Source organism: Elgaria multicarinata, chromosome 4 (genome assembly GCF_023053635.1).
Source record: "Elgaria multicarinata webbii isolate HBS135686 ecotype San Diego chromosome 4, rElgMul1.1.pri, whole genome shotgun sequence".
NCBI lineage: Eukaryota > Metazoa > Chordata > Lepidosauria > Squamata > Anguidae > Elgaria > Elgaria multicarinata.
In genome coordinates, this window is record NC_086174.1 from 79,746,353 (window position 1) to 79,770,948 (window position 24,596).

The 24,596-nt window shown below is 39.4% G+C and overlaps 1 protein-coding gene across 1 annotated transcript in view; it reads left to right on the plus strand.

The window, feature by feature from the left end:
• Positions 1-24,596, plus strand: part of MAP7 (microtubule associated protein 7) — a 110,349-nt gene that overhangs the window by 71,086 nt on the left and 14,667 nt on the right. Inside the window, exons 6-12 of the mRNA XM_063124624.1 lie at positions 3,413-3,523; positions 11,655-11,768; positions 15,319-15,443; positions 17,612-17,715; positions 19,183-19,445; positions 21,374-21,545; positions 23,070-23,262. Coding sequence (XP_062980694.1) covers positions 3,413-3,523; positions 11,655-11,768; positions 15,319-15,443; positions 17,612-17,715; positions 19,183-19,445; positions 21,374-21,545; positions 23,070-23,262 — 1,082 coding nt within the window. The remainder of the gene's footprint in view (positions 1-3,412; positions 3,524-11,654; positions 11,769-15,318; positions 15,444-17,611; positions 17,716-19,182; positions 19,446-21,373; positions 21,546-23,069; positions 23,263-24,596) is intronic.

Consider the following 24,596-nt stretch of genomic DNA (forward strand, 5'->3'; position numbering starts at 1 on the left):
AAAAAGTGGAAAAAATGAGTAGTAGTAGTAGCATCCTGCCTTTTGCCCAATGCTGGCCCTCAAGGCGGTTTTACAAAATTAAAACATATACAGTTAAACCCTATAAATATGTTTTGTTCTTACTTTGAATGCCACTATTTGGGTGGCGGGGGTGACAGGAGGTTCCCAATGGTCAGCATAGCTAATATGAATGAATAGAGGAAAAACCCTTAAGTAGCATTTGCCTTTCCTCTGAACAAGCTGGGTTTTGACAAAATATCAGATACTTAAACATTGTAGAGTTTATTCTTCACCTCTTTTGTATTTTCCCAGACATATTCTGTATATATAAATATTAACTGACTGCTTTAATTTTAAAGAGATTCCAAGTATATTTAGGCTTCCCAGGGAATTGTATATATCTATTAAATACTATCTTTTCCTTCCATGCAAACACACTAATGGGTGTTACTTCATTTATCATGGAACAAATATGTGTGTCTTCGCTCTCACAAAATAAGAAGTTCATATTGCTACTATTTCATTGTGCTGCAAGATCAATAAAATAGTTCCTTTTTCATAACAATGTTCTACCTATTCTCTTTGCTTCTCTCTCTATAACTTGTTTGCTGCCTTTTAAATTTTTATTTACTTCTAAAAATCATTGTCTTGCATTCTGTTCCTAGGTTATTTTGTTGAATCATCATTCACCTTTCTCGATTTAGCAGGCTTGGAGTACCACTTCAGACCTCTGGGTGGTGCTAGAAAACCCGGTACATAAATCACTGTGATTTGTTGATTTTGTCACCAGTAGTTATCTCCTCAGAATAGGACCAGTACACCAGTAACTAAACCATCCTCTGTTAGACCATGCATGCCTAACAACTGCCACATAGACTAGAGCTGATAGATAGCCCCCACTGTCTTCCTCAAATTTACCAAGTTATTGTTGGGTGACTTAAAGAATGTGGCACAACTTCTCAAAATTCAGCTTACCATTTCAAATAGATTCTGTTCCCATACAATATTTGGAGTTCTTTCCACCTTCAAAAACAACATTTTCAAACACTGTTTTAGAAGTGGGGGGATTTATTTAATCTAGTTCGTTCTCTCTCTCTCTCTCTCTCTCTCTCTCTCTCTCTCTCTCTCTCTCTCTCTCTCTCTCACTGTTGTAAATCCTTTTAAATTGTGCATTTACCTTTCAATGCTCTTGAAATATCTATTACATGCTCTGTATTGTGCAGCTGTTGACTTTGCAGCATTGGAGGAGAAGGGTAGTGTCGTGTGCCACTGCATTCTAGAATCCAAGTCAGCATTTAAGAAAAGCAAAATAATTTCTCATTGTAATCATCCAAAGTATGTGTGCTGCAGATTGTCCTTCAGGTTACCACTCATGGCTCACTTTCCCCTCTCCTCAATGTGCTGCTTCTATCTATCTAAGCATCCCTCTGGACCACATGGCAAAAGACTTTCTGAGCATGTCTGCATCAGCACTTCCTCCCAGCACTTCTTCGTGTTTCCCTTCTGACCTCTTTCATCACTCCAAACGGCATTACATGATGACTCTTCACATGCGCTTACTCCTTTTCTAAATAGTGGCTTATTTGAAGGCATGGCTTTAGTGGTCCCCATCAACATACAGCTTTCTTTTAAAAAGAAATTGTCTATAGGTCTCATAGTGTTTAAGTGTTTATAGTATTTGTAGTGCTTATAGTGCTCGGTAATGTTGCTTCAATATAAAGCCACGTTCCTCTGATTTTCATCTAAAATGAATGATATCATAATGGAAATTGAGAGGGGGGAATACTTTCAAGCTAATTGATTGAAGTTCATTGTGGTAATACCCAAACAGCCTGTAGAACTATGTGTATATGCAGGGGGCAGGGGGAGGTTAAAGACACTTAAGTCTCAATCCTATCCATGTCTAAGAAAACATACATAATGCTATGCATGTTTTTAAAAAACTTTTTAAGACGTAAGTCCTACAACTCTGAGCATTCCCTAAGCAACCATGCTGGGAGTTGTAGGACTTTTTTCTCTCTCTAAACATGCATGATTGTGCCCTTTCTGGGCTCCCCCCCCCCCCAGCCTAACTCATTGCAGACAGTAAACTAAAACAACCAAATGCCTCCACTGAACTCAGCTCAGTCTCCCCCTTAGCTTGGTGCCCAGGGCAGGCGTCCAGCTCGCCTGTTCCAAAGGCTGGCTCTGTATGTTTCCATACTGTAATAGGTAATTTTATTGGCCTGGCCCTTTCCTTTTTTCTTTTAAAGGCTGGTAATGGAGATGAAATTTCACTGTGGGATTCTGAAATAGCTGCGATTATACATGATAGTGGTGTGAAAACACTGTAAATGGTGCAGAAGACAGGTGCACACCATCGGAAGTTATAAGAAAAGAAGCCCTTATAAAAAGTGAAAAAGGGGGGGGCAGTATAGTGGCTGGAGTGAACAGGATTTTAGAATATTTGTCCAAATGGCCATTCAACAATGGTATCTGTTTTGTGGGACACTAACTTTACTGTAGAGAAAAAAACCATCAGTGTCAAAGCATTTATTATTTAAATTTATTATTCATCTTTCCACCCAATAATATGCAATCTAATACAATCCTATAAAATGTGAAGCTGTATATAAAATAGGCAGGTAAAAGTAGAAATATAGGCATATTTGGGGAAGGATACAGGGTTAGGTGTAGATTGCACATGACTAATACAGATAAGTGCATGAAAATCACCTTACACCTTCTGTGATTTATCTACAGGAACACTTTTGTACTTAAGGGCTACCTAACTTTTCACTCCCTTTTTTGCTCTCATTACTTGTCTTGTATGCCACTTCTCATCTTAACACACAAGTGCTCGTAATTCTGAAGCATCGTGGTACACAAGGCTATCTTTCCCAATAGCCAAGTGTTCCTTTTCACCGTTTTCTTTTTAAAGGACTCAAAGATGTTTAGACCTACTAGTGCTTCTCTATAATTTTCCATTTTTCCTCAGACTTCCTGCATCACCCTGCTTATAAGTTCAATGAGGTGAACATGAAAATCTCATTGTATTTATTTCTTACCAGTTCATTCAGATTTGTCTCATAAAAACGCATATTGCTGTTTAAGTAAATAATGATGGCAGGTTAGCTGCAACTTGAAATTCCCTGTGTAATCCTATATACATATCTGCTCAGAACTAAGCACTACTGAGTTCCAGTGGACTTACTCCCAGGTATATGTGTATAGGATTGCAAGCTTAAATCATTTTGTGCCCAGTCTTTGAGTCACCTATAAAAAAAAATCCCCCCTGAAAAGTCCTTCCTAATTTTTAAGGTGTCATTTGATAGGAAAAAAAAATACTCCTATTTACTCTTCCCTCTAGAGGACTAGGACGTTGCATTACTGCATGTGGGCTGTCAATTAGCATTATTTCCATTTGTTTTAGATCCAGACAGGCGATCTGTTTCAACAATGAACCTTTCGAAACATGTTGATCCAGTCATTAACAAGCGGCTCTCCTCCTCATCTGCAACATTACTAAATTCTCCAGACAGAGGTACAGTTTTAAAAAAAATGGCTGAAAAGGAAAGGGCTAAAAGTGTTCTGTACTATGACGTAACTATTTCAAAAAAACACAGCAGATCTTAAGTCATTTTCTTTGCATTATTAGAGGAAAGTAAAACATTACAAACACAAAGCCATATTTTGGCAAGACAAAAAGATCCCATATTTTAAATACAAAACTTTCCTGAATCAGTACACGTAGCAAGTGCTAAACGCAGTGCTTCTGTCGGTTTTTTAGTAAATGACTTTTTAAAAAATCCTAGAAAACCAGTTCATCTCTCCATTGTGCATGGAATCCATTTTCTTTTTTGTATATCACCACCAGTCCATACTCATTTGGTTGTTGTTTTTTATTTCACCACTTAAAAAAAGAAGTTCTTGAATTTCGCCAGGTCAGTCAGTCAGATTGCTGACTTCAGTTGATTAAGAAATTGGATATTCAGTGTCTCTATCTGTTTGTATGTTGATAGTTTTAGATAGAGATTTTATTCAAAATCATATTTCAATCTTTTGGGTTTTTAAAACAAAAGAAGGCTAAATGCGTTGCTGTTTTTATTCTAAGATTTAATCAGACATTCAGGTGAATGTAATCTTTCCTTAGAAACTTGAAGATGTTATGTATTCTTTCAGTGTTAAAATATCTAAAGAGTGTTGCACGTTGAATAGGTATAGAAACACAGTTTTTAAATCAAAAATTGATTATATTTTGGTTATATTGTGAAACTGGTTGGAAGGTATCATATGCTTGTTAATCACAAGCTGCAATCCTTTGTGCACTTGCCTTGTAGTAAATCCCATTGAACTCAATGGGATTTACTCTTAAGTGAACATGTATAGGATTGCTCTGACTATATCCCTAAAATGTATTGTTTTTATGTTCAGTATATGTGTATGCTTTTCTGCATGTATGGAGATATATATGTGCCTACGCTGTGTTATATGCCAAGCTGACAGTTGATATGCACTAGGATTTGAAGTATTGTCTCAGAGTGACATATCTGTCTGTACAGCCTTTTAGGCAGCAAAGCACAATTTCTCAAGAAATAGTTTTTACAAAGGAAGTAGTTTCTTACATTTCTGTATTAATTAATTGAAATTTGCAAAGAAGGTTTTTCCCAATACTCACTCTTCTTTGAATAATGATTGTTGCAGGTTGATTAATTGATTGATTCATCACTAAGAATGATTGTTTCATCACTAATAAAACATATTAGTGATGAAACCCAGAAAAGAGATAATATATCCAACCTAATGCTACTGAAAATTCTGCTATATGTGGTATTGTTTCACTAGTCGTTGTATATTCTTCTAGTGGAACAACTAATACAACTAGCACAGGCAACGTCTAGCATAATGTTGAAATCTTAAATGAGTTATTCAGTAGTTTGCACAATGGTAGAAACTCTTTCACAAGCAGATCAAAGTTTTAGATTTGACAGTACTGCAAGGATGAAAGTAGGGGTTCTACAAGCAGTAGAAGCTTTGCACTAACAGAATAACTTGATTGAATTCCATGTGTTTATTACAAGTGATGTTAGTGGTAGATAAGTGGGTTAGTTTTCAGGTTATCAGAGCTTTGAAAGGAATAGCTGTAATCTCCAGTGCTTTGCTCCTGAAAAGTGTACTCCTTAAATGTACTTTCCCATCGTCCCTAATGCAACCGTCCTACACACAGCATGTAAAATGGATGTGGTCACCCTCTTTCACTGTGAAATCACCCAGTGAATTTCATTGGTGACCCTTGCCAATCAAACTTGATTCTTCTAGTTCCTAGCTTCAATTGCTGGAGCATGAAAGGGTTCTGAAGAACTGGGTGTTATCTTGACTACCACCAGCTTGGTTTGTTCCAAGCATCCAAGACTGTGGCTCCCATAATCATGATGGCATTGCCCTTGGGAATGTTTTGAGAGAAGCATGATAAGATAGAACTCTGCCCATATCTGCATTTTTCATGACTAAGAAATTCAGTGCTTTTCAAAGGTTAATTCCAACTCGACGCTAGCAGGTGTCGACTAGCACAGCGGGACTGTCTTCTTCTCTCTTCCCTCACCCCCAGCTTCCTGTACTACCCTAAAATCCATTCTGGAGGGTTTCCTAGACCTATGGAGCAGAAACTGAAGGTGTGTGCAGGGGAACTATGGGGTGGGGATAGGGATTGTCCCAGTTCAGCTGATGGAACTGCTTATGTCAGTAGAACAACAGTGCTATATTCAACCTATCGATAACAAAAGTTTGGATTGGCATATTTTGTTGATATGTGTAAAAAGCAGACAGACATTGGCTGCATTCAGACAACATGATAGTCAACGTTGGGGTAATAATCAACTCGACAGTTGTTTATCTAGGGAGTACTCCCCGCATAATATAATAATGAACCATGGTGTGGACTAGGATTCAGTGTTGAGCTAACTATTAGTCCACACTGAGTTGATTCACTCCCCCTCGCACTCTGTTGGGAATCACTAGTTTCCCATCAGCCATTGCTGCTGAACATCTATCCTACCAGCTGGACTAGAGCAGCAGCCACCGCTTTGACCACTCTTTCCTTTTGACTTCGTGGCTGAGGAAATAACCAATGGTGGCCAAGTAAATAACCAACGGTACCATCCACACAACACATTAACCAATGGTGGTTCAAATAGCCAACTATGTACAGCGTTGGTTATTTGTGTTGGTTATTTTGGCCAACCAACTAACTGTTGGTTAAAAAACTCCCTCCACACAACACAATAACTCATGGTGGGTTAAATAACCAATTGTCGACTCTTTAAACTAACATTGGTTATCGTGTTGTCTGAATCCAGTCATTAATATTTTTGCCTTTCTGGTTGTAAAGATGGATTTCATTCTGGTTCCTCATATTGCTTTGCTCATGGACAGCTGCTAAAATTCCTAAACCACAATCCAGAGGGTCATGTAGTTAGACACAAGGGCTTCCAACTTTGGTTTTCCATAGCAGCAGCCTTGTGTGCCTTATGGCAAGCAGATTTTGAATCTGAGTTTATGATAATGACGCATTGAGATGGCAGGGAATAAAAACTTGTGGTGGTAAAGCTCTTGCATTCTTCTAAATGGCCTCTCTGGGTCTTGGCTTTAAATATGATTTTGAGTCAAGTTTCAGAGTTCTCTTTTAAAACATGACAATATGTTATTTTTTTAGAAATCTGAGGAACTAAATGTAATTTTAAGGACCATCTAGTATGCATTTCCCTTTAATTATATAAAAAAGTACATACCTCAAGAATAGGACTACCATCTAACCTTTCCTCTCCCTCCTCATGACAAATGTGTGTCTGGCAACTCTATACAAAATAATTTACCATTCTTGTATTTGCTACTACTTGTTGTATTTGCTACTGCAAGTGTGTGTGTGCGCGCATATATTGTGTTTTTGTTTGTACTGTTTGTACTCTGCTCTTCCGGCTGTGTGACATCTATGGTGTAGTACAAAAACTTGTTTTCTTTGAAGGAGGCATATGGTTGTTAGAAAATCCTCTAAAAATGGTATTGCATCTCAGTATAGACTGCTTTGGGCCATTTGCCAGGTCTAAACAAACATGAAAAAGCATTGCTACAGCTCTAACGCATTTATTAAATATCACTATATAACAGGGGTATAGAAGCTCTTTCAGACTGAGGGGCAAATTCTATTCCAGAGAACCTCTCAGGGGCCACATTCCCATAATGGGTGGGGCCGAGGGCAAAAGGGGCGGGGCCAATGTAACAAAAATACCTGCATATTTAATTTAAAGCTCTTACTGCCAGGAACTGAACCTTAGGAGAGGCATTTCAACTTCTTAGAATTTATTTCAAAGTGTATTTTAAGTCTACCCTAAGTGTAACTTAATTTATTTTAAGTCTACCCTAAGTGTAACTTAATTTATTTTAAGTCTACCCTAAGTGTAACTTAAATCGTGAAGCAGCCCATTGTCTCATGTTTACAGTCAATTAACTGTGGACAGTTACCTTCTCAGCAAAAAAACCTAGAAGTTAAAAATATGCAATGGCAGCAGGCCTTTGCACTATTGTATTTAATTCTTTCATTACAGCTCTGATAAGTGAAGAAGAAATGGCTCTTAGCTTCAAGAGTGGCTTCCGCAGGGCACGTAATTCAGTTTTTTCAGTTTTGTTGGTTACTCTCATTTTATTCTTAAATATACACTCGGAAGCTCTTGCTGAGGATGAACCACACAATTCAGTAATCAGGCTAGAGTCTACAGTTCTGCTGTTTACTAAATTTGGTGTTTAGTAAATTTGGTTAGTTTGTGATATTTTGGAAACCTTCCAAGCCAAAATTCATTTTAGTCCATCTCTTTCTTTTAAAAAACTACACTAATTTTGACTGTAAATATTGCCAGTTCAGTATAACAAAGTTAATCAAGAAGCATTTTCCATTTTAAGATATTATATAACAAGAACATATTGGTGGCAATAAATATTCTGTTGAGGTTTTTTTTCTTCAAACAATGTATTTGTAAACCTTTTGTAAACTGCCCAAAGAGCTTCGGCTATGGGGCAGTATATAAATGTAATAAATAAATAAATAAATAAATAATTTGGGTTCAGGTTTCTGAAACAGAATATATTTTATATTTGATAGGAACAACTGACAGTAGGATTTTTAAAAATGTTGTACTGCTTTTTGGACAGGCATCCCTAGAGAATTACTCTAATGTTGTTGTTGTTTTTAGCATACTTTAATTCCCTGGAGGCCAATGAAGATAAAATAGGATCTTGAGACCTCATTTGTATAAAGGAGTTCTGTAGAACATAGCTAAAAACTCTTTTCTTCTTAATAGCGTCCCCCATGGAACTAAATTCAAATGATTCCTTAAAACCTCTTCTCAATTATACTTAGTGGAAGGTAACACAATGTGTTATAACTCCCCTACGTTTTTTGTTGTTGTTGCAGTGGTTTTGATTCAAAATTATTCACCTTCCAAATAGTTTCACTTCAATTGCCTAGTAAATAACATATACGTGCTTCTTTTTACTGATGCTAAATTGATCGAAATTGATGTGGGGTGTTTTGTCATTTATTCTGGCTTGTGACAATTGGACTTGTTAATTTTATTCGTCAACATATACCTTGTAATACCATCTTTCTCCCAGTCATACAGTGAAGCATTCATGTGTGTTTTGTCACCACATATATTCAGGGCCTGTTCCAGCAAAACTTTAATGTTCGGTTCTGCCCCATCTGTTCCAGAAATGGAAGCTCTGACCTAGTTCATATATTACTTTTCCTGTCCTACATGCTCATGCTACTATTCACCAGTGCTGGAGGAGGGAACTGCACATGGTGATATTTCTGATGTTGGAAAAGCAGATGTGATTATATTACAACTTCTCTTTCTCTGGAATCACATAACTTGCACAAGTAAACCACTTGCACAAATGCTAATATTGGTTTGTCATTTTGTTGAAGGAAGCAGGTTATCATGTATGTTCCTTTAGTGCATGATTATCTGTTCCTTCCACTACAATATATGCAACAGCGCACAAAAATTCGCCATTCACATAACTCAGTAATTACAGGTCTCTGAGCTGGGCATAGGACTGTGCTAATAGTTAATACTAATTGATTTTACAAGGTCATCTAGAGTATACACGGTAGGTAATTGTAACTAACTATCTAATTTTAATATTTTTTTTGTAATTTACAAAATTACAATTTATTTATTTATTGATAAAAGGAACTTGCTGTACACGTTCCTTTTATCACTAATCTGGCAATCTGCCTTTACAACTTCTCAGTAACTTTATAATATTTTAATACATTGTTCATATGTAATAATGTTGTTTTTATTTACTAATATTGGAATATTACAGAATCACCATCCTCAAAAATGTTTCTATTAATGGGTAAAATTATACAAGTAATAGTGCTTAATTTTCAGTGATAAAGGACTCGTCATGTATCATGCTTTTGTTTACCAAGCTAATACAAGTCCAGAGACAGAGACCATTTGTAAGGGAGTAGCTGTAGGTGGAAGAAGAAGGTTGCCCACTGATTATCCCTTCCAAATTCCCTCCCCTGCCTTTCTTTTTCTATCTGATGTTTCAGAAAATAGCTGACGGGAAAATGTGCTAAAAGAAATTCTGGGGCAACATTTGCTGGAGAGAAATGATGGGTGGGAGTTGAGCACCCCTCTGCCCACTGGTTCTCCCCTGGAAATGACCTTCCTCCCCATTCCACCCCCCTGCATTAGCATTGCAGGAAAAACACAAGGTTCCTATCCCTGCGTTTGCCTCCTAACATGTAGCTCTGTCTATAGCTTCAGGGTGCAAATAGAAAAAAGCAGGAGGAGGTAGAAAAAAGAAAGCCCATCAAGATACGCCCGCTCTCCTTGGTGTCAGTTATTTCACCTCTCATGAACTTGTAATTTGGTAGTGAAGAGTTTTATTGAAATTAATGTGTACAGCTGAAGTGGTGGAGAACAAATTTTCAGACTTTCATAGTAGTCAGAATAGAGCAGCACCCTGGATAAAAGCAACTCGGCAGAGGAAATAATGCAAACAGTGTTTCTTATGGTTTTTCTGCATTGTTAAGATGCAAGTTTAATGACCAATGATGTGCTTTAATGGGGACATCCATAGTTATATTTTGTACTTTTATGTAATCTGTCTGAACATGATTCTATTAATTGAAAAGCTCTTTTGCAACAGTTCATTATGTAAGAATGTTTATGCAGGCAGCCTAGTGTAGATTTCTTATATAAAGACATTTTTCTAGGCTGCTAAAACTAAAGCACAAAAATGTGTGATGAAGTGCCCAGGGATTAAAGTTTGCATAGGATGAACTTTTCATTCATTCAGGATCCACTCACTTTCCCTGTGAAATACAGTTAGTGTTTGGGCACATCGTCAGGCGAATTTTTCTTCATTTTAAAATATACAGGTGTGACTTGGGGCATTCATTTTGTACCTTTAAAATCACTTCTGTAATATGTTTGACATGCATCTGTAGTTGGTGCTCCTTGCAAATATGCAGGGTTAGATCTAGACTCGGCTGAACTTAATTCCATTGAAATCAATGGGACTTAATGTAAGTTACAATTTCAATTGATTTCCATGGGACCTTATTTCAACTAACTTTGGATGCTTTCTGGTGCACTACTTCTGACGCTACCAATCAAAAAGCATTATGCAGCTATTCTCCTTTACAAATTTTATGTGGTAAGATGGAAATGGAATGTAGTAGGAAAACAAGGGGGATTACAAGTGAAGGACAGTGACTGGACTCTCCATAAAATTCTGTGGATGAGGCAGGGCAATCGCACAGTAAAAGTCTCATCTGGAAATATCTTGAGTCTGGTCAAACACACAAAGTTTAGATGTGTTTCTTTCTGTCTTTCTCTCTCTGAACGCACATCATTTTCAGATGGGATTTTTTAGTTACTTTTCATGTACAAGCCCCCGGCCCCATTGCAAGAGCTGTTTTCCTATATATGTGAAAAGCAACAACGTTCCCATCTGAAAGTGGTCTGAGTACTTTGGAATAATGCTTGCATGTTGTAACACTCTTCATCAAGCAAGAAGCAGGCTCATGAGGGCCTGCGCACTCCCACTTTCTGCCACACCTTGTGGCATGTGAAAAGGAAACTGGTGCACACCTCCTCGGTGTTTCTCCCATGCGTTCTCTTTTTGTACATTATTAGAAGTGGCATAAAACAAGTGTACACACACAGCTGCTTTTTGAAACAGCTAAAACAGCCTACAGAAAATGGTTGCCTTCTGATAGCTGGTAAATAACAGAGATAAATAACCTGTGGTGGTTGGAAGCATTTTTTTTTTTTACCATTTATAATAACCAAGACTGTACACTTGAAATTAAAATGCATGTATTCTTGTTAGGACTAATAGAACATTCTGAGTTTGTCAGAGCGCTGTAATATACGATATCGGTCATTTTCCGAAAAGGTATGTTAATACTAAACGGTGAAATGGAAATATACAATGAAAGGTAAATGGGGTGAGGAATCTGTACCTTTTAAAAATCTTTTTAACAACATGGCCTCTCTGTGCAATGGGAAACAATGTTTTATTAACTGCTTGGTGTGGCACCTGATCGCCTGTGGAAGGCATGTGACCTAACATCTCACTTCTATGGTGACACTCAGCTCGACGTCTGCAGCTAAGTCCATGGGAGAGCAGCATTGTTAGCAGACTACTGACGCCGACGCATTCATTCCTGGCCAGAAGTAAAAGCGCAGCAACTTTGTCAGGCGATGCAGGTAAATGACAGCATGATAGAACTAACTCTCTACATGGCTAGGCTTTTCAAAAATCTCTGCAAGACTATTTTAAAATTAAGTTTGTCCAGGATTAATGTGAGGTTGGCTTGGCCGTCGATTAAATTGTAATAAATAATGGAGAAGAAAATCCATTGAGTAGCACAGAAACTGAGAACTCCTGACCTAGGGACAAAGAAGGCTGTCTTAGACTGAGTCAGACCCTTGGCCCATCTAGCCCAGTATTGTCCACACTGACTGGCAGTGGCTGTCCAGCGTTTTGGGCAGGAGTTTTTTCAGTCTAACTTGGAGAAGCCGGGGATTGAACCTGGGACTTTCTACATGCAAAGCAGGTGGTCTACCCACTGAGCTACGCTCCCTCCCCTGATTCAGATAGCAGCATGGAGGATTTTGCTTCTTTTTGTTTCCTCTCTCATTTCTGGAACTCTTTGCTTCTCTCTCTCTCTCTCTCTCTCTCTTGTTGTGTAATAGAAAATGATTTTAACTGCCAGCAGAACTTATACTTCTCCATTAGCAGGACCCAGCCATTAAAACTTTATAGGCATCTGTTACCCATATCCTGCCTATCTATCTATTTTGGATATATTTAAAATTGTTAAACTTTTTTTAAATAGTTTTTTTTTAGTTCCCCTCCTCCCTTACTTGACCCTTGTATATATCATTAAAAGCTGATCAACTGAGTTTCCGCTTTGCTGAACCTTATCAGGACCTTATTTTTAAAGTAACTTAATTGTCCCAATAGTCAGATTTGATCCTGGCCTCAGCAGAACACATAAAGAAGGAAAAATCGTTTACACATCAAGGAATCAAGGCACAACCAAGCAAAAGAGTTTTAGCCTCCCATTATTAGCGCAATTGATAATGTATTTTATAAATGCCATTTTAACATCTAGGGGAAGGATCCAATGGTATCGTAGCACTAGAGCTATTGACTTGCACTAGTGTAAACCACAACTTGTGCAACATCAAGAGCACTTGCTAGCGTGATGTAGTTCTTGGGAAATCCGTTGTGCTAGCAAACACTATTGATGTTGCACTAGCATTGAATTTCAGTGGACTTCAGTTCCATTGGGTTTCAATGGAAACTAGAAATGGCTTGCTTTCATTAACTTGTACCCTTACAATACAATTCTATACATTTCTACTCAGAAGCAAGTCCCATGTGTTCAGTGGGGCTTTCTTCCAGTTAAGTGGGTATAGGATTGTAGCATTTGTTGTTTACAAGTGCGTATTTAGTAGAGGCTATTTTTTCCTACAAGATTAAAAAAAGAGGATTAAAAACATTTACACTGAGAGGAACATTTCTATGTTGAGAAAGTCTGTGAAATATAGCTTTGTTTACATATTATATTTTTTGCTCATTCCTACTTTCCTACTTCATGTTTTCTTCCTCTGACCAGTTTCAACTAGGTACAAAATTTTGGGATATGACCTGAAGAAATCTACAATTCATTTTTACCAGTGACATTCATAACTGAGGGCCAAAATAAATGTTCTTGCTATGAGTGGTAGTTTTTTTTACTCCAGTGTAAGCATTTGTGGCCCCGATTGGGATGTAGGTGCTCTGGGATAGGGAATTTAAACCTCTCTCTCACACACACACCCCTGCCCCATGGTCACAGTCTGGATATGAACCAGGGCTGCATAGACTTAACTCCACAGTTTTAAAAAAACAAAAACAAAAAATCCTACCATGTGTGATTACAGGAACGTTTAGTTTGACTCTTGGCTAATAGCATAAAGGAGAGATGGTAGAAGCATAGAGGGAATTCCATACACAAAGCCTTATGAGATGCTGAACAGATGCTGAACAAAAGGAATCTCCAAGGCCATCCCTAGCATAGAAAACAAATGAGTCAATGTTACAGAATTTTAAGAAAGTAAAAATGACCTCAAATGATTCCCCAGTATGACAACTGTAATTGCTATTACAGAGCTCTCCTTAAATTTCCCGTTTCTTAAATGCACAATTTGCCAAGGGATAGAAATAAGAGGCACTAGAGTGGAAGTACCATGAAAAATGTAACAATTGGAAACAAGCCCTCAGAGACTTAAAGAAAAGTCATGTGTTACAAAATCCAGTGTGTCAAATAAATGGTGACACTTCTTCTCTCAGTTATTAGTTAGGAAACGATTAATTTCACAGCTTATATAATAGAGTTAGGGTAGGTCCTTGCTAGGGAATTTTAGTAATACGCTGCAACCTCTTTTGAATGCTTAGGTATTCCCAGGTGCTTTCAGATTCATTTTCCAATAAAGGACTATATAGGCATCACATAAAACAAATTCCAATTACTTTAGCTGAGAGACATTAGCTTTTTGAAGAAGAGTGCTATCTTTCTACAAAATATGTATTCAGCTCATTACAGGCCAGGATTTAATGTCATGTTCATGCGTCTTTGCAAGTCTGAGTGAGGCATGGTTCTACTTCCCCTGTCTCCCCACATGTAGCTGGGAGGAGGACTTTAGTTCCACTTCCCTGATTCCTGGTTTATTGTTATGTCTGAACCAGGAATCATTTAAAACAAAGTCTAGTTTGTTAAACAAGCCATCAAAACAGTCCAGGGTTTGTTGTTGGCTTGTTTAGCGATTGACTAGAGTTTGTTTTAAACTACTTCCTGGTTTGTACATAACACCAAGCCAGAAATCGGGGGGAGGGGAGGGGGGAGAATCCTGTCCTCTTTCCAGGCATATCCCATCTCACCTGGACTTTTAGAGGCGTGTGCATGTAATGCTAAATACTGGCTTAGTATTATGTGTGGACTAGACCAATGTATGAAGTAAAACAACAATGATGCATAAAAAACCCTGAGTGAGAATTTCCCAGTGTGCAAATTAGAATACGTTACATACGTTCAATGCATGGTTCTTCCTTCGAAGTGCTGCACAGATTTGGAGTTGACATTTCAGGTGGGATTATATTTCAAAATGGGTATACAGGGCAATGGAGGTCATTCAAAGGGGAGGAGTCAATGGTTTTAACAGAAAAACAAAGAGGGATAGATTTGGGCACATCGATCCTCATGGGAAGCAATGGGGCTGAAATTCCATCTCATACTGCCCCACCAACAAGGAAAGTGATCTTTCAGTTCTGGGATTTCTCTGTTTATGCTTTTGTTTGCACAACTCCTTAATGATGTGTTGAGATGCTTCTTTAATATGGAAGTCTCTCCAGATTCTTCTTTTAAAACTTTCCAGTGTGTGTACTGGGACCAAAATTTTAAAAATCCATACACTTTTATGTTGTTTGAAAAGACCCAAGAAACATAGCCCAATTCAGTTGCATGGTGTTATATTTTTGAAATGTTCCCATTTTAAATGCCTTTGAAGTTATCCATGGATAATCACATGATGGTTCTGGTTTAAGTGTGTCTCTTTCTCTCTCTGTATTAATACCTCCTTTACTTTATTCCTTCCTTTCCTTCGTCTTGTTCCTGTCATCTTTTCTCGGCTTTCCTTTTATGTGTTCTGTTAAATATACATGAAAAAAACCAAACCCATACCCTAGTCATCCCCATTTGTCCTCGTTCAGCATCTTGCAGCCCCATCAGCCCTCTCTCCTTAAAGGCCATAAGCTGTCGAAATCCAGCAGACAGAACCAAACTCTTCGGTACGACACCTGACGTGAGACGGAGGAGGCCCACCCATTCGGCAGGGGTAAGCTTATGGGTTATGAATAGGCTTACTGCTGGAGAGAAGGAGGGGTCATAGAATCATAGAATAGTAGAGTTGGAAGGAGCCTACAAGGCCATCGAGTCCAATGCAGGAATCCACTCTAAAGCATCCCTGACAGATGGTTGTCCAGCGGCCTCTTGAATGTCTCTAGTGTGGGAGAGCCCACGACCTCCCTAGGTCCATTGTCATACTGTTCTAAGAATCAGGAAGTTTTTTTCTGATGTCAAGCCAGAATCTGGCTTCTTGTAATTTGACTCCAGTGTTCTCTTCTCAAGGCTAAACATGCCCAGTTCTTTCAGTCTCTCTTCAGCACCTCTTCCAGCCTGAGGGCCAAATTCCATTTCAGAGAAGCTTTGCGGGGGGCGGGGGGGGCACATTCCACTGGTGGGCAGGGCTGAAGGCAGATGCCAGCATATTTTAACATAAAGCTCTTGTTGCCAGTAACTAAGCCTTATGGTTTGGAGAAATGGCTGCCTCGAGAAACAAGGAGGGCAGATTTGGACCTACCAAGTCTGTTTTCATTACATAATCTGCTAAGTAAAGTACCTTGCTTAGACATCAAGTTACATCATGAAGATCCAGCTTGGGAGCATAATGCCTTGGGTCTTATTGACAGCATATGTGTGTGGTCAGAAAGGATCTTTCCCTCTGGTCAAACTGCCTGGTATTTTATCAATAGGGAATATGGCCTCGTTTGCTTTGAATTTATAGCTATCTACACCAGTATCTGGGGTGAGGAAAGGAAAGGAAAGGAACCTCTTGTGCAAGCACTGAGTCATTACTGACTCTTGGAGGGACGCCAGCTTTCGTTGACGTTTTCTTGGCGGGCCTTATAGCGGGGTGGTTTGCCGTTGCCTTCCCTGGCCGTGATTACCTTTCCCCCAGCTAACTGGTGAAGGAGACTGTAAATACTAGAACAGCTATAGTATCTTGAAAAGTTAATTACTAGTGTGTGTTACAATTGCTATTGCTTAGAAAGTTGATAACACAACCTTAATTTCATGTAAACAGTGATTATGTTTAAGTTATTTCAATGCTTTATGAACTGCAATGTGTAACACATCAAAACGATTGCAGTCGGTATTGTATCAAGCTACAAAAGCCTCCCTTAAGAATCTGATGACAGCAAGACAGGACTTATACTACTGATTTATAATGTTATTGAAGTGCACTGACAACTGTTTGCCCCCATGACACATACCATTTTCAATAGTGTTTTATCCTGCCTGGTGTAGACTTGGCCTTAGAGAGCAACAGTAAAAAAGGAGCAAGTGCATACTGTCAGATAGAAGGACAGTCAGTGAATGTCTGCTTAGTTTATTTGATTATTTATTTATTTAAAACACTTGTATACCGCCCTATATCACGAGGATCTCAGGGTGGCGTAGAGATAAAATTATGCAATATAAAACAATAAATATATGCCATCTCCCACAGAAGCCAATGACAAAAACCCTATGAGTGAGCCTTTCCCAGCCTGGTGCTATCCAGATGTGTTGGACTATAACTTACAGCACTCCTCAGCCAGTGTCTGGATGGAACCTGGCTGGGGCAGGCTGCTTGAGGTTAAGGGTGCGTTAGGTCTCGATTAAGGTTCAGACCAGATAGTACTAGCCAATACTCTTGAACATCACATATAGGCCTGGACCGCACATAATACAAACCCATTGTTTATTTGACCCATGATTTGTTGCCCTACCTAGGTTTTGTCTGAAAGATGATTGAATAAACCATGTAGGGTTTATACTACCATGTTGAGTGGCTGTTTTCTTTGTTTACTGGTCTTGCCCACTGCCTCTATAGCCTGGCAAAATAACCCACGAATGACCTATGGTTCTGGGTTCACATGTACCATGGTTTAAACAACCAATAGTTCACAACCAACAACATACCATGGGTTCTCTTGCTGGGTTGTTCATGGTTAACAACCCATAGTTTGATGGCATGGCCACATCTACACATCACGATAACCCAGAATTCAACAACCTATACTATAGTATAGGTTGCATTATGTGCAAACCTAGTCATTATCACATTTAATAAGAAGGCTGTTTTTCTACGGATGTTGTCCCACATTATGCATGGGGAAAATGACGTCTTGCTTATTTGCGCTGAGATGTGGGTGATTTATCCTATTTGCTAAATTTTAGACTAACAGAAAAGAAAAGGAAAAGCGCTTTTCATTGTCTCATCCTTCCTCTGGCAAAAAAAGAGCTCATTCACCTTCTACTTTCAGAATAAAATCATCTCCTTGGTAAGTAACTTGCTATCAGCCCATGCATTGTTTTAAGTGCTGTTTGCATCTAAAGCTCTTGAAATGCTGTTTCTACTCTAGAAAAATAGACTACATACAAAAATAAATATGCAAACTAAAGGATATACATGTTATATGATTGTTTTCAGAGCTCGGGCAGTAGGTTATTAGGCAGACCTTTATGATTAAAATAAGGGTGAGCAACCAGTGGCCATAGGCCACATGTAGTTCCAACAGACCCTGATTTTGGCAGCGGGGCGAAAGAAGCTATTGATGCTGTTACGGGGGGAGTTCTACAGAATGCCTGGGTGTAGGCGGCCTGTGGGAGGACCCAGGGGAACAAAAATGGCCCCGGACCTCCCGCAATTCCTCAGCCCTGGGTAAAGCTTAACCCCTTATCGCAGTCTCGAGTATATTGGTATAAACTATGACATCAAACCTTACCGAGACTCTCTGTCCTCCACTTGCACTCAGAGACAAGCATACAGACACATGCTGAAGCAGGCATACTTCCCACATCGTCTTAACCAAGCACCAGACGTACAGAGATTAAGCCATTTCATTCCACATGCCATAGCTTCCCTACAATTAGGGAAATGGCTACTTCTCTTCTGTCATGGGAACAACCAGCATATTTTGCACCGTGGGGCCATTGCACAGATAAAGACTGTCAACGGCATACACATCACTAAGGTTGCAAAGAGCTTTCTTAGGGATTCATGGATGTTAAGCCACAAAGAGGTGCTCATACTAGAGTCGGATTCCTAATTGAGGGGGAACCTTGACCTCTGCAAGAAACGGAGGCAAATCAAGCTATACCAAGGTTACACTCCATTCAAAGACCTCCCGTCTCAGAGTGAGAATAATCCATTTTTCTACCCCTGCCTTCGGATGGATATGATTCCCCCAAAGTCTTCACCTATAATTAAGAAAAGGGAAAACAAAAAAACTGAAATGTATTTCATGACAGCTAAATATCTCTCTGTATTAAGGTTCCATTCCCATTAGTTCCATTCCTATTTGCTTTAAAGAGAAGTTATAAACTATAATGTGTAGACAGAACAGTTTTTACTAATAACAAAGTTCTTGTCTAGAGAAGTTCAATGACATCTGGGGTAACATTGTGAAAGCTAGCAGTAAATTATTGCTAATAATTTCCTGCTAGCTCTCATGAAGTTGTCCCACATATCATTTAACCTCTTTTGCCAGGATCTTTGTTATCAGTAAAAATTGCTGATAACAAAGTGGTTATGTAACAAGAGATGGGATTAATCCAAAATAATCTCTAATCTTCCTTCCTTTTGCGCCTTCCCTCTTTTTCCTTTCCGCCCCCTTTTTTTCTTCTTCTGGGAGGGGCAATGAACAATGGGTAGGTAAGATATAATATGCCAACACTCAATAAAATGGAAAAACCAATTTAAAAGAGTGGTTAACACTGCCATTACTGTTCCTTTGTGGTTGGAATAGGCATGCCTCTGGATCATTTCCCTTTTTGCCTGGAACACCCAAGAAGGTTCCAACACATGGATCATCTAGAATCTCTTCCACTCAACCTCGCCCCCCTTCCCCTGGCAACATTCGGCCTATTAAAAATGAGCGCAAAGTGGAAAATGAGAAAAAGGAAATACAGCTGGAATCTGTGAAGGCAACTGAAGAAAAGACGGACCCTGAGAAGGCAAGGGTGGTTGCAAATGAAGAAGGACATCCTTGTAAACCAGAGATCGCACAAAGTAAGACTCAACTTACCAGTATTCCAGTGTGTTCCTTTCTTATTTAACTTCTCTTAACTCCCCATTCCATCACATATTATTGTGATGCTGTTTTGGTTCACTGAACTTATGGGAGTAATTTTTATTGTTTAATCATGTATTGTTTAATAATGTACAAATAATGTTTCATAATTTACAAATAATATCCACATACTTTGTCTTTGTGGCCAGTGCTGACACTTGGGCAAGAAACCATCAGTGCCACCCCCTCAGTGAGGGCAACCTCCCTTATAGAGGCTACCTCCTCATCACTGCATTTTCTGTCAGCTGCTGAAAGTACCCCTTGCTACTACTGCCGCCACCATTTTGCTCATTTCCACATCCACCATCTGGCCCTGAGGGGGGGAAAATCCAACAAGCAAGCAAGCAGACCGTGGCTCCTCCTCTTCACAGCTATCACACTCGCTCATTTGCCTGCTTTTCCCCCCCCCCCCCCGAGGCAGTGGTAGCAAGGAGGAAGAAGTTCTGTCATTCATTGGCCTTGTTCTCTCCCTTTGAGTAGTAATGGGGATTGCAGCTAGGAAAGGTCCAATCCCCACTACTGCCGAGAGGGAAGGCAGGCAAATGGCAGCGGCAGCTGCTTCTCCTCCTCCACACAGTTGTGGCGTGCCCACTTCCTTGACACAAAAAGCAGGTGGGCTATTCCATCCATTTACGCTGGTCCTCTTTGTAATCTGTACAATAGCCAATATGCTCAACCACTGTTATCCTACTGTTGGATAAGCAGGGAGAGACAAGAATACTGGGGTAGTGGTGCTCATCTAACTGAAACTGTGTCTCTTTTATCTAGTCATGAGAAGTATATCACATCTAAAATCCCCAAATTTACTGAAGTTGCTCAGAAACCGAGGAGACGTTAAATGAGGAGATGTAACTCTTAAATTGACATGGCACTGCCTTGCAGCTTCACTTCAAGAAGGTTTTCGCATCTTCTGAAATTACCTTTTAAATGGCCACACCACTTGAAATAATAAAATGTCACAAGATATATCGAGAAGAGAGGCTTCCCTGGGGCTACCCAATGTGTTCATGGCTGAGCTATTTGAACCTCTGGTGTTCAGCTCATACGTCTTGCTCATCACCACTGTCGTGGGCATACATGACAACCGCATGGACTAATAGCAGGGGAGCGTTGTTGTGTTCATGTTGTGCATACAGGTGTTCAGGCAGCATCTGGCTGGCTGTTCTTGGACCGGGTACTGGATAAGATGGATGCTGCTCTCCATCCAGCACAGCTCTTCTGGTATTTCTTCTGTTTAAGACGTATGAATATATGAAGTTGCTTTATACTGTGTCAGGCCATTGGTTTATCTAACCTTGGATTGCCTATTCTGACTCACAGTGGTTCTCTAAAGCATGGATGGGCAACCTTGGGAGGTCCAGGGGTCATTTTTGCCCCCTTGAATTCCTTCCATCCCAGGGTACAGTCTGTGGGGTGCTCGCTGGGGAAAAAAAGGCAAAACTGCTTCTTAGTGCTACAGAGCACTACTGTGGTTACATTTGGCTTATTTACAAGCTAGGTTTAACATGTTTGGGGCTTTGTAGCAGCTATGGAGTGCCAAATAGGCCAAATTTAGCTTTCAAACAAAGTCACTAGGGGTGCCATTTTTTGGAGGCAATGGGGCCACACGTTGTCCACCCCTGCTCTAGAGCCTCAAGTAGAGGTCTATCCAGCCCTTCTGTCTTTCCCCTTCAGCTGCAGAATCATGTGCCCTTCTCAACATCAGTGAACAGACCCTCCCTTCACCTTTTAAAATGTCCATGACTTTTCAGAAGTTGCACAATTGTGTTTTTGTGTGTGAAAAAATTATGAGTCCCATGCTCTACAGATACACAGAATACAGATTGTCCTGTTTGGAATGTTGACTCTTCCTTTCTCGCTGTTCCAGCTCTGCCCTCTGCCCCTTCAGCTGCTTCACCCTCTCCAGTCTCTAGCAAGCCTTCTGCAGGGACAACAGACGCAGAAGAAGCAACCAGGTTGCTTAGTGAAAAAAGGCGACTGGCCCGGGAGCAACGGGAACGGGAGGAGCAGCAAAGAAAAGAAAGGGAAGAGACTGAAAGGTGACCAACCAACATTTGCTAAATGTGGGGGGTGGGTGGGACAACACTTTTAGTATATCTGCTTGATTAGATCCCAAATCTGAAAATGAAAGAGACTTAAAAATACCTTAATGAATCCTTTCTATCTGTAAACCAGTATAATCAATACAGGTTTTAGTTTGCAGTCAGCATGGATAGGCTACTGGAACTGGCTCTCCCTGTGACCAAGACTCTGGCTGGGTTCACACCCGTAACAAGCTAGAGCATGGGCTGAGTATGTTGTCACTTAATCATGGCTTGTTGTGTTGTGTGAACCCAGCCGTGCCAACAAACCATGGTTTGTCAACCACAAACAACCCATGAAAAGAAATCAGGGTTTGTTGTTGGGTTGTGAACTAGGGATTGTTCGTGGTTAACAAACCATACTTCGTTAGCATGGCTGGGTTCACACAACACAACAACCCACAGTTCAACAACAACAACCCATATTCAACCCATACTGAACTTTGGGTATAGTTTATCGTCTTGTGTGAACCCAACCCATAGTTCGTTGGTGAGTTGTGAACTATGGATTGTTTGTGGTTAACAAACCATGGTTTGTTAACATGGTTAGTTTGACACAACAAAACAACCCATGATTCAATAGCAACCCACAGTTCAACAACAACCCACACTCAACCCATGCTCTGGCTTGTTGTGTTCTGTGAACTCAGCTTATACTTGAAATGATAGTGCTGATTCAAATGTTCAGAACATAGGGCACATAGTAGTCTGTCTTATGGTGCCCATACCGCAACAGAATGCAGAAGGACTGCTTATTTTAGTGTCTCACGGCTTGCGTCCCTGACAAGGCTCGCATGGCACCAACATTGTTATCTTTTCAGCATCAGATCAAGACTTTTCTCCCAGGCATTTAACAGCTTATGCTGAGTTTTTTTCTTAACTGACCCCAGAATAGTTGTTTTTAAATGAATATTGCCTGTTTTTATGCTTTTTTGTGGTTTTAAATTTTGTATGTTTGTTTTTAATGTTCATTGTTTTTAATCTTTGTAAACCACCCAGAGAGCTTCAACTATGGGGTGGTATATAAATGTAATAAATAATCATCATACTGTTTGTCTAAGGAAAGTCTCTCTAGCCCTATTCAGGTATTCTCAATCTGTTAAACACATGAGGCGGGGAAGTGTGCTAGCCCCACCCCCTCTAGTGCTATTTCCATTATCCTCCACATAATAGATGGTGACTCTGAGGAGAGGAGAAACCACATTCTGTCACATGCCACAAGTGGTGAGACAAGAGGGAAGCATCTCTTCTTTTGACTCTTCTGTTATGAATTGCTACTATCCACCACTAGTTGTGTGTGTGGGGGGGGACACTTTAAAATTTATTTATTTACTCTTAACTATTTCTTTATTTTTGCCAAAATGCAAAATAAATAAATACACAGTATCCAGAATAATGATAATATAAAAATATCCCCTTTCCATCCCTCCCCACCCTTTCCCCACCGTTCCTTTGTCCGATGCCCATTCGTGATGCTCGTAGGCAAAAGAAGGAGGAGCTGGCGCAGAGGATAGCAGAAGAAAGGGCTCGCCGAGAGGAAGACGCTCAGAAGCAGGAAGCAGAGAGGAAGCAAAGAGAGGCAGAACATGAGCAGGAAAAAGAGGAGCAGTTGCGCCGCCTGGCTGAAGAAAGAGAGCAGAAAGAAAGGGAGGAAATGGAACACCTTCAGAAGCAGGCAGGTCAAAGAATTGCCGAGGATTTTCAGATTGCTCGCTGGTCGTATTGTACTGATAGCTACAAGATGCTTATGTGGTTTATTGAACCTATAGACGCTCTTAAGATGAAATTCAGAAAGGAAGGCAATTACTGCTTTTAGACTCAGGTTAAGGCCATCTCATTTTTTTTTTTTTTTTTTTAATAATTTTTATTCATTTTCAACACTATATAAACATAGATAAACATTACCAAAATATAACTGAAACAAAACACAATAAGAAAAAAAACATCAAATATCTACTGCATACATATTGAATAATTGTTGAGTACAAATATCAAAAACTATTACATATACCTTATCATACTACAACATCTTCGTACTTAACATAAAAGTGCACCCCCCACCTCGGGATCATTCTTGAGTCCAAAATCTAATCGTTTCTTCTGCTGGTGGTTTCCCACTTCCCTTAGTAAACACAAACACTAGGAACTGTTTCCAGATTCCTTCGAACTCATTTATTTTAGTTACGCCTTTTCTCCACTTAATATTACATGTCAGTTTATCATTAATGGCTATGTCCCATACTTCTTTATACCATTCCTCAATAGAATATTCCCCTTGGATCTTCCAGTTCCTAGCTACCATCAGTCGTGCTGCAACCAACAAACTCGATATCAGCTCTATAGTTCCTTTTCCACACTTTATATCTTCAAATAGTGACAGCAATGCTATTTTTGGTGTTTGTTCTATTTTCATTCCCACTATTTCTTCAATTTCTGAGAACACCATCTTCCATAATCTTTGTACATATTTGCATTGCCACCACATATGTAAATACGTTCCTTTTTCCCCACAACCTCTCCAACAATTTGCTGAATGTTGATCACTTATCTTATTCAATCTAACCGGGGTTAGGTACCACCTCCATAGGATTTTAAAATAATTCTCCTTTATTCTTACTGATAAACTTCTCAACACTCTTTGTTTCCATAGTCCCTCCCAGCTCTGTCGCCCTATTTGTATCTTCAAATCTGATTCCCAAACCATTTTCTCTGTATTCTCTCTAAACTCCTTCTCTAACAATATTTTATATATTTCACTCATTAATCCTTTTGAAACTATACTCCCTCCTTTCCCTTCCTCCTTACTTACTACTAATTCTTCAAACCTCGTCATCTTTCTGCACATTCTATTATCTTTAATCCACTTTTTATTCCATTGCTCTAATTGACCATATTCTAGCCAAGATAGCTTCTTCTCCTTTAACAAATTTTCCATATCCTCTCTTGTTTTAATATCTCTTACCCAATCCTTTAATCTTATTTTATTTTTCTCTTTTAATATTTTACATA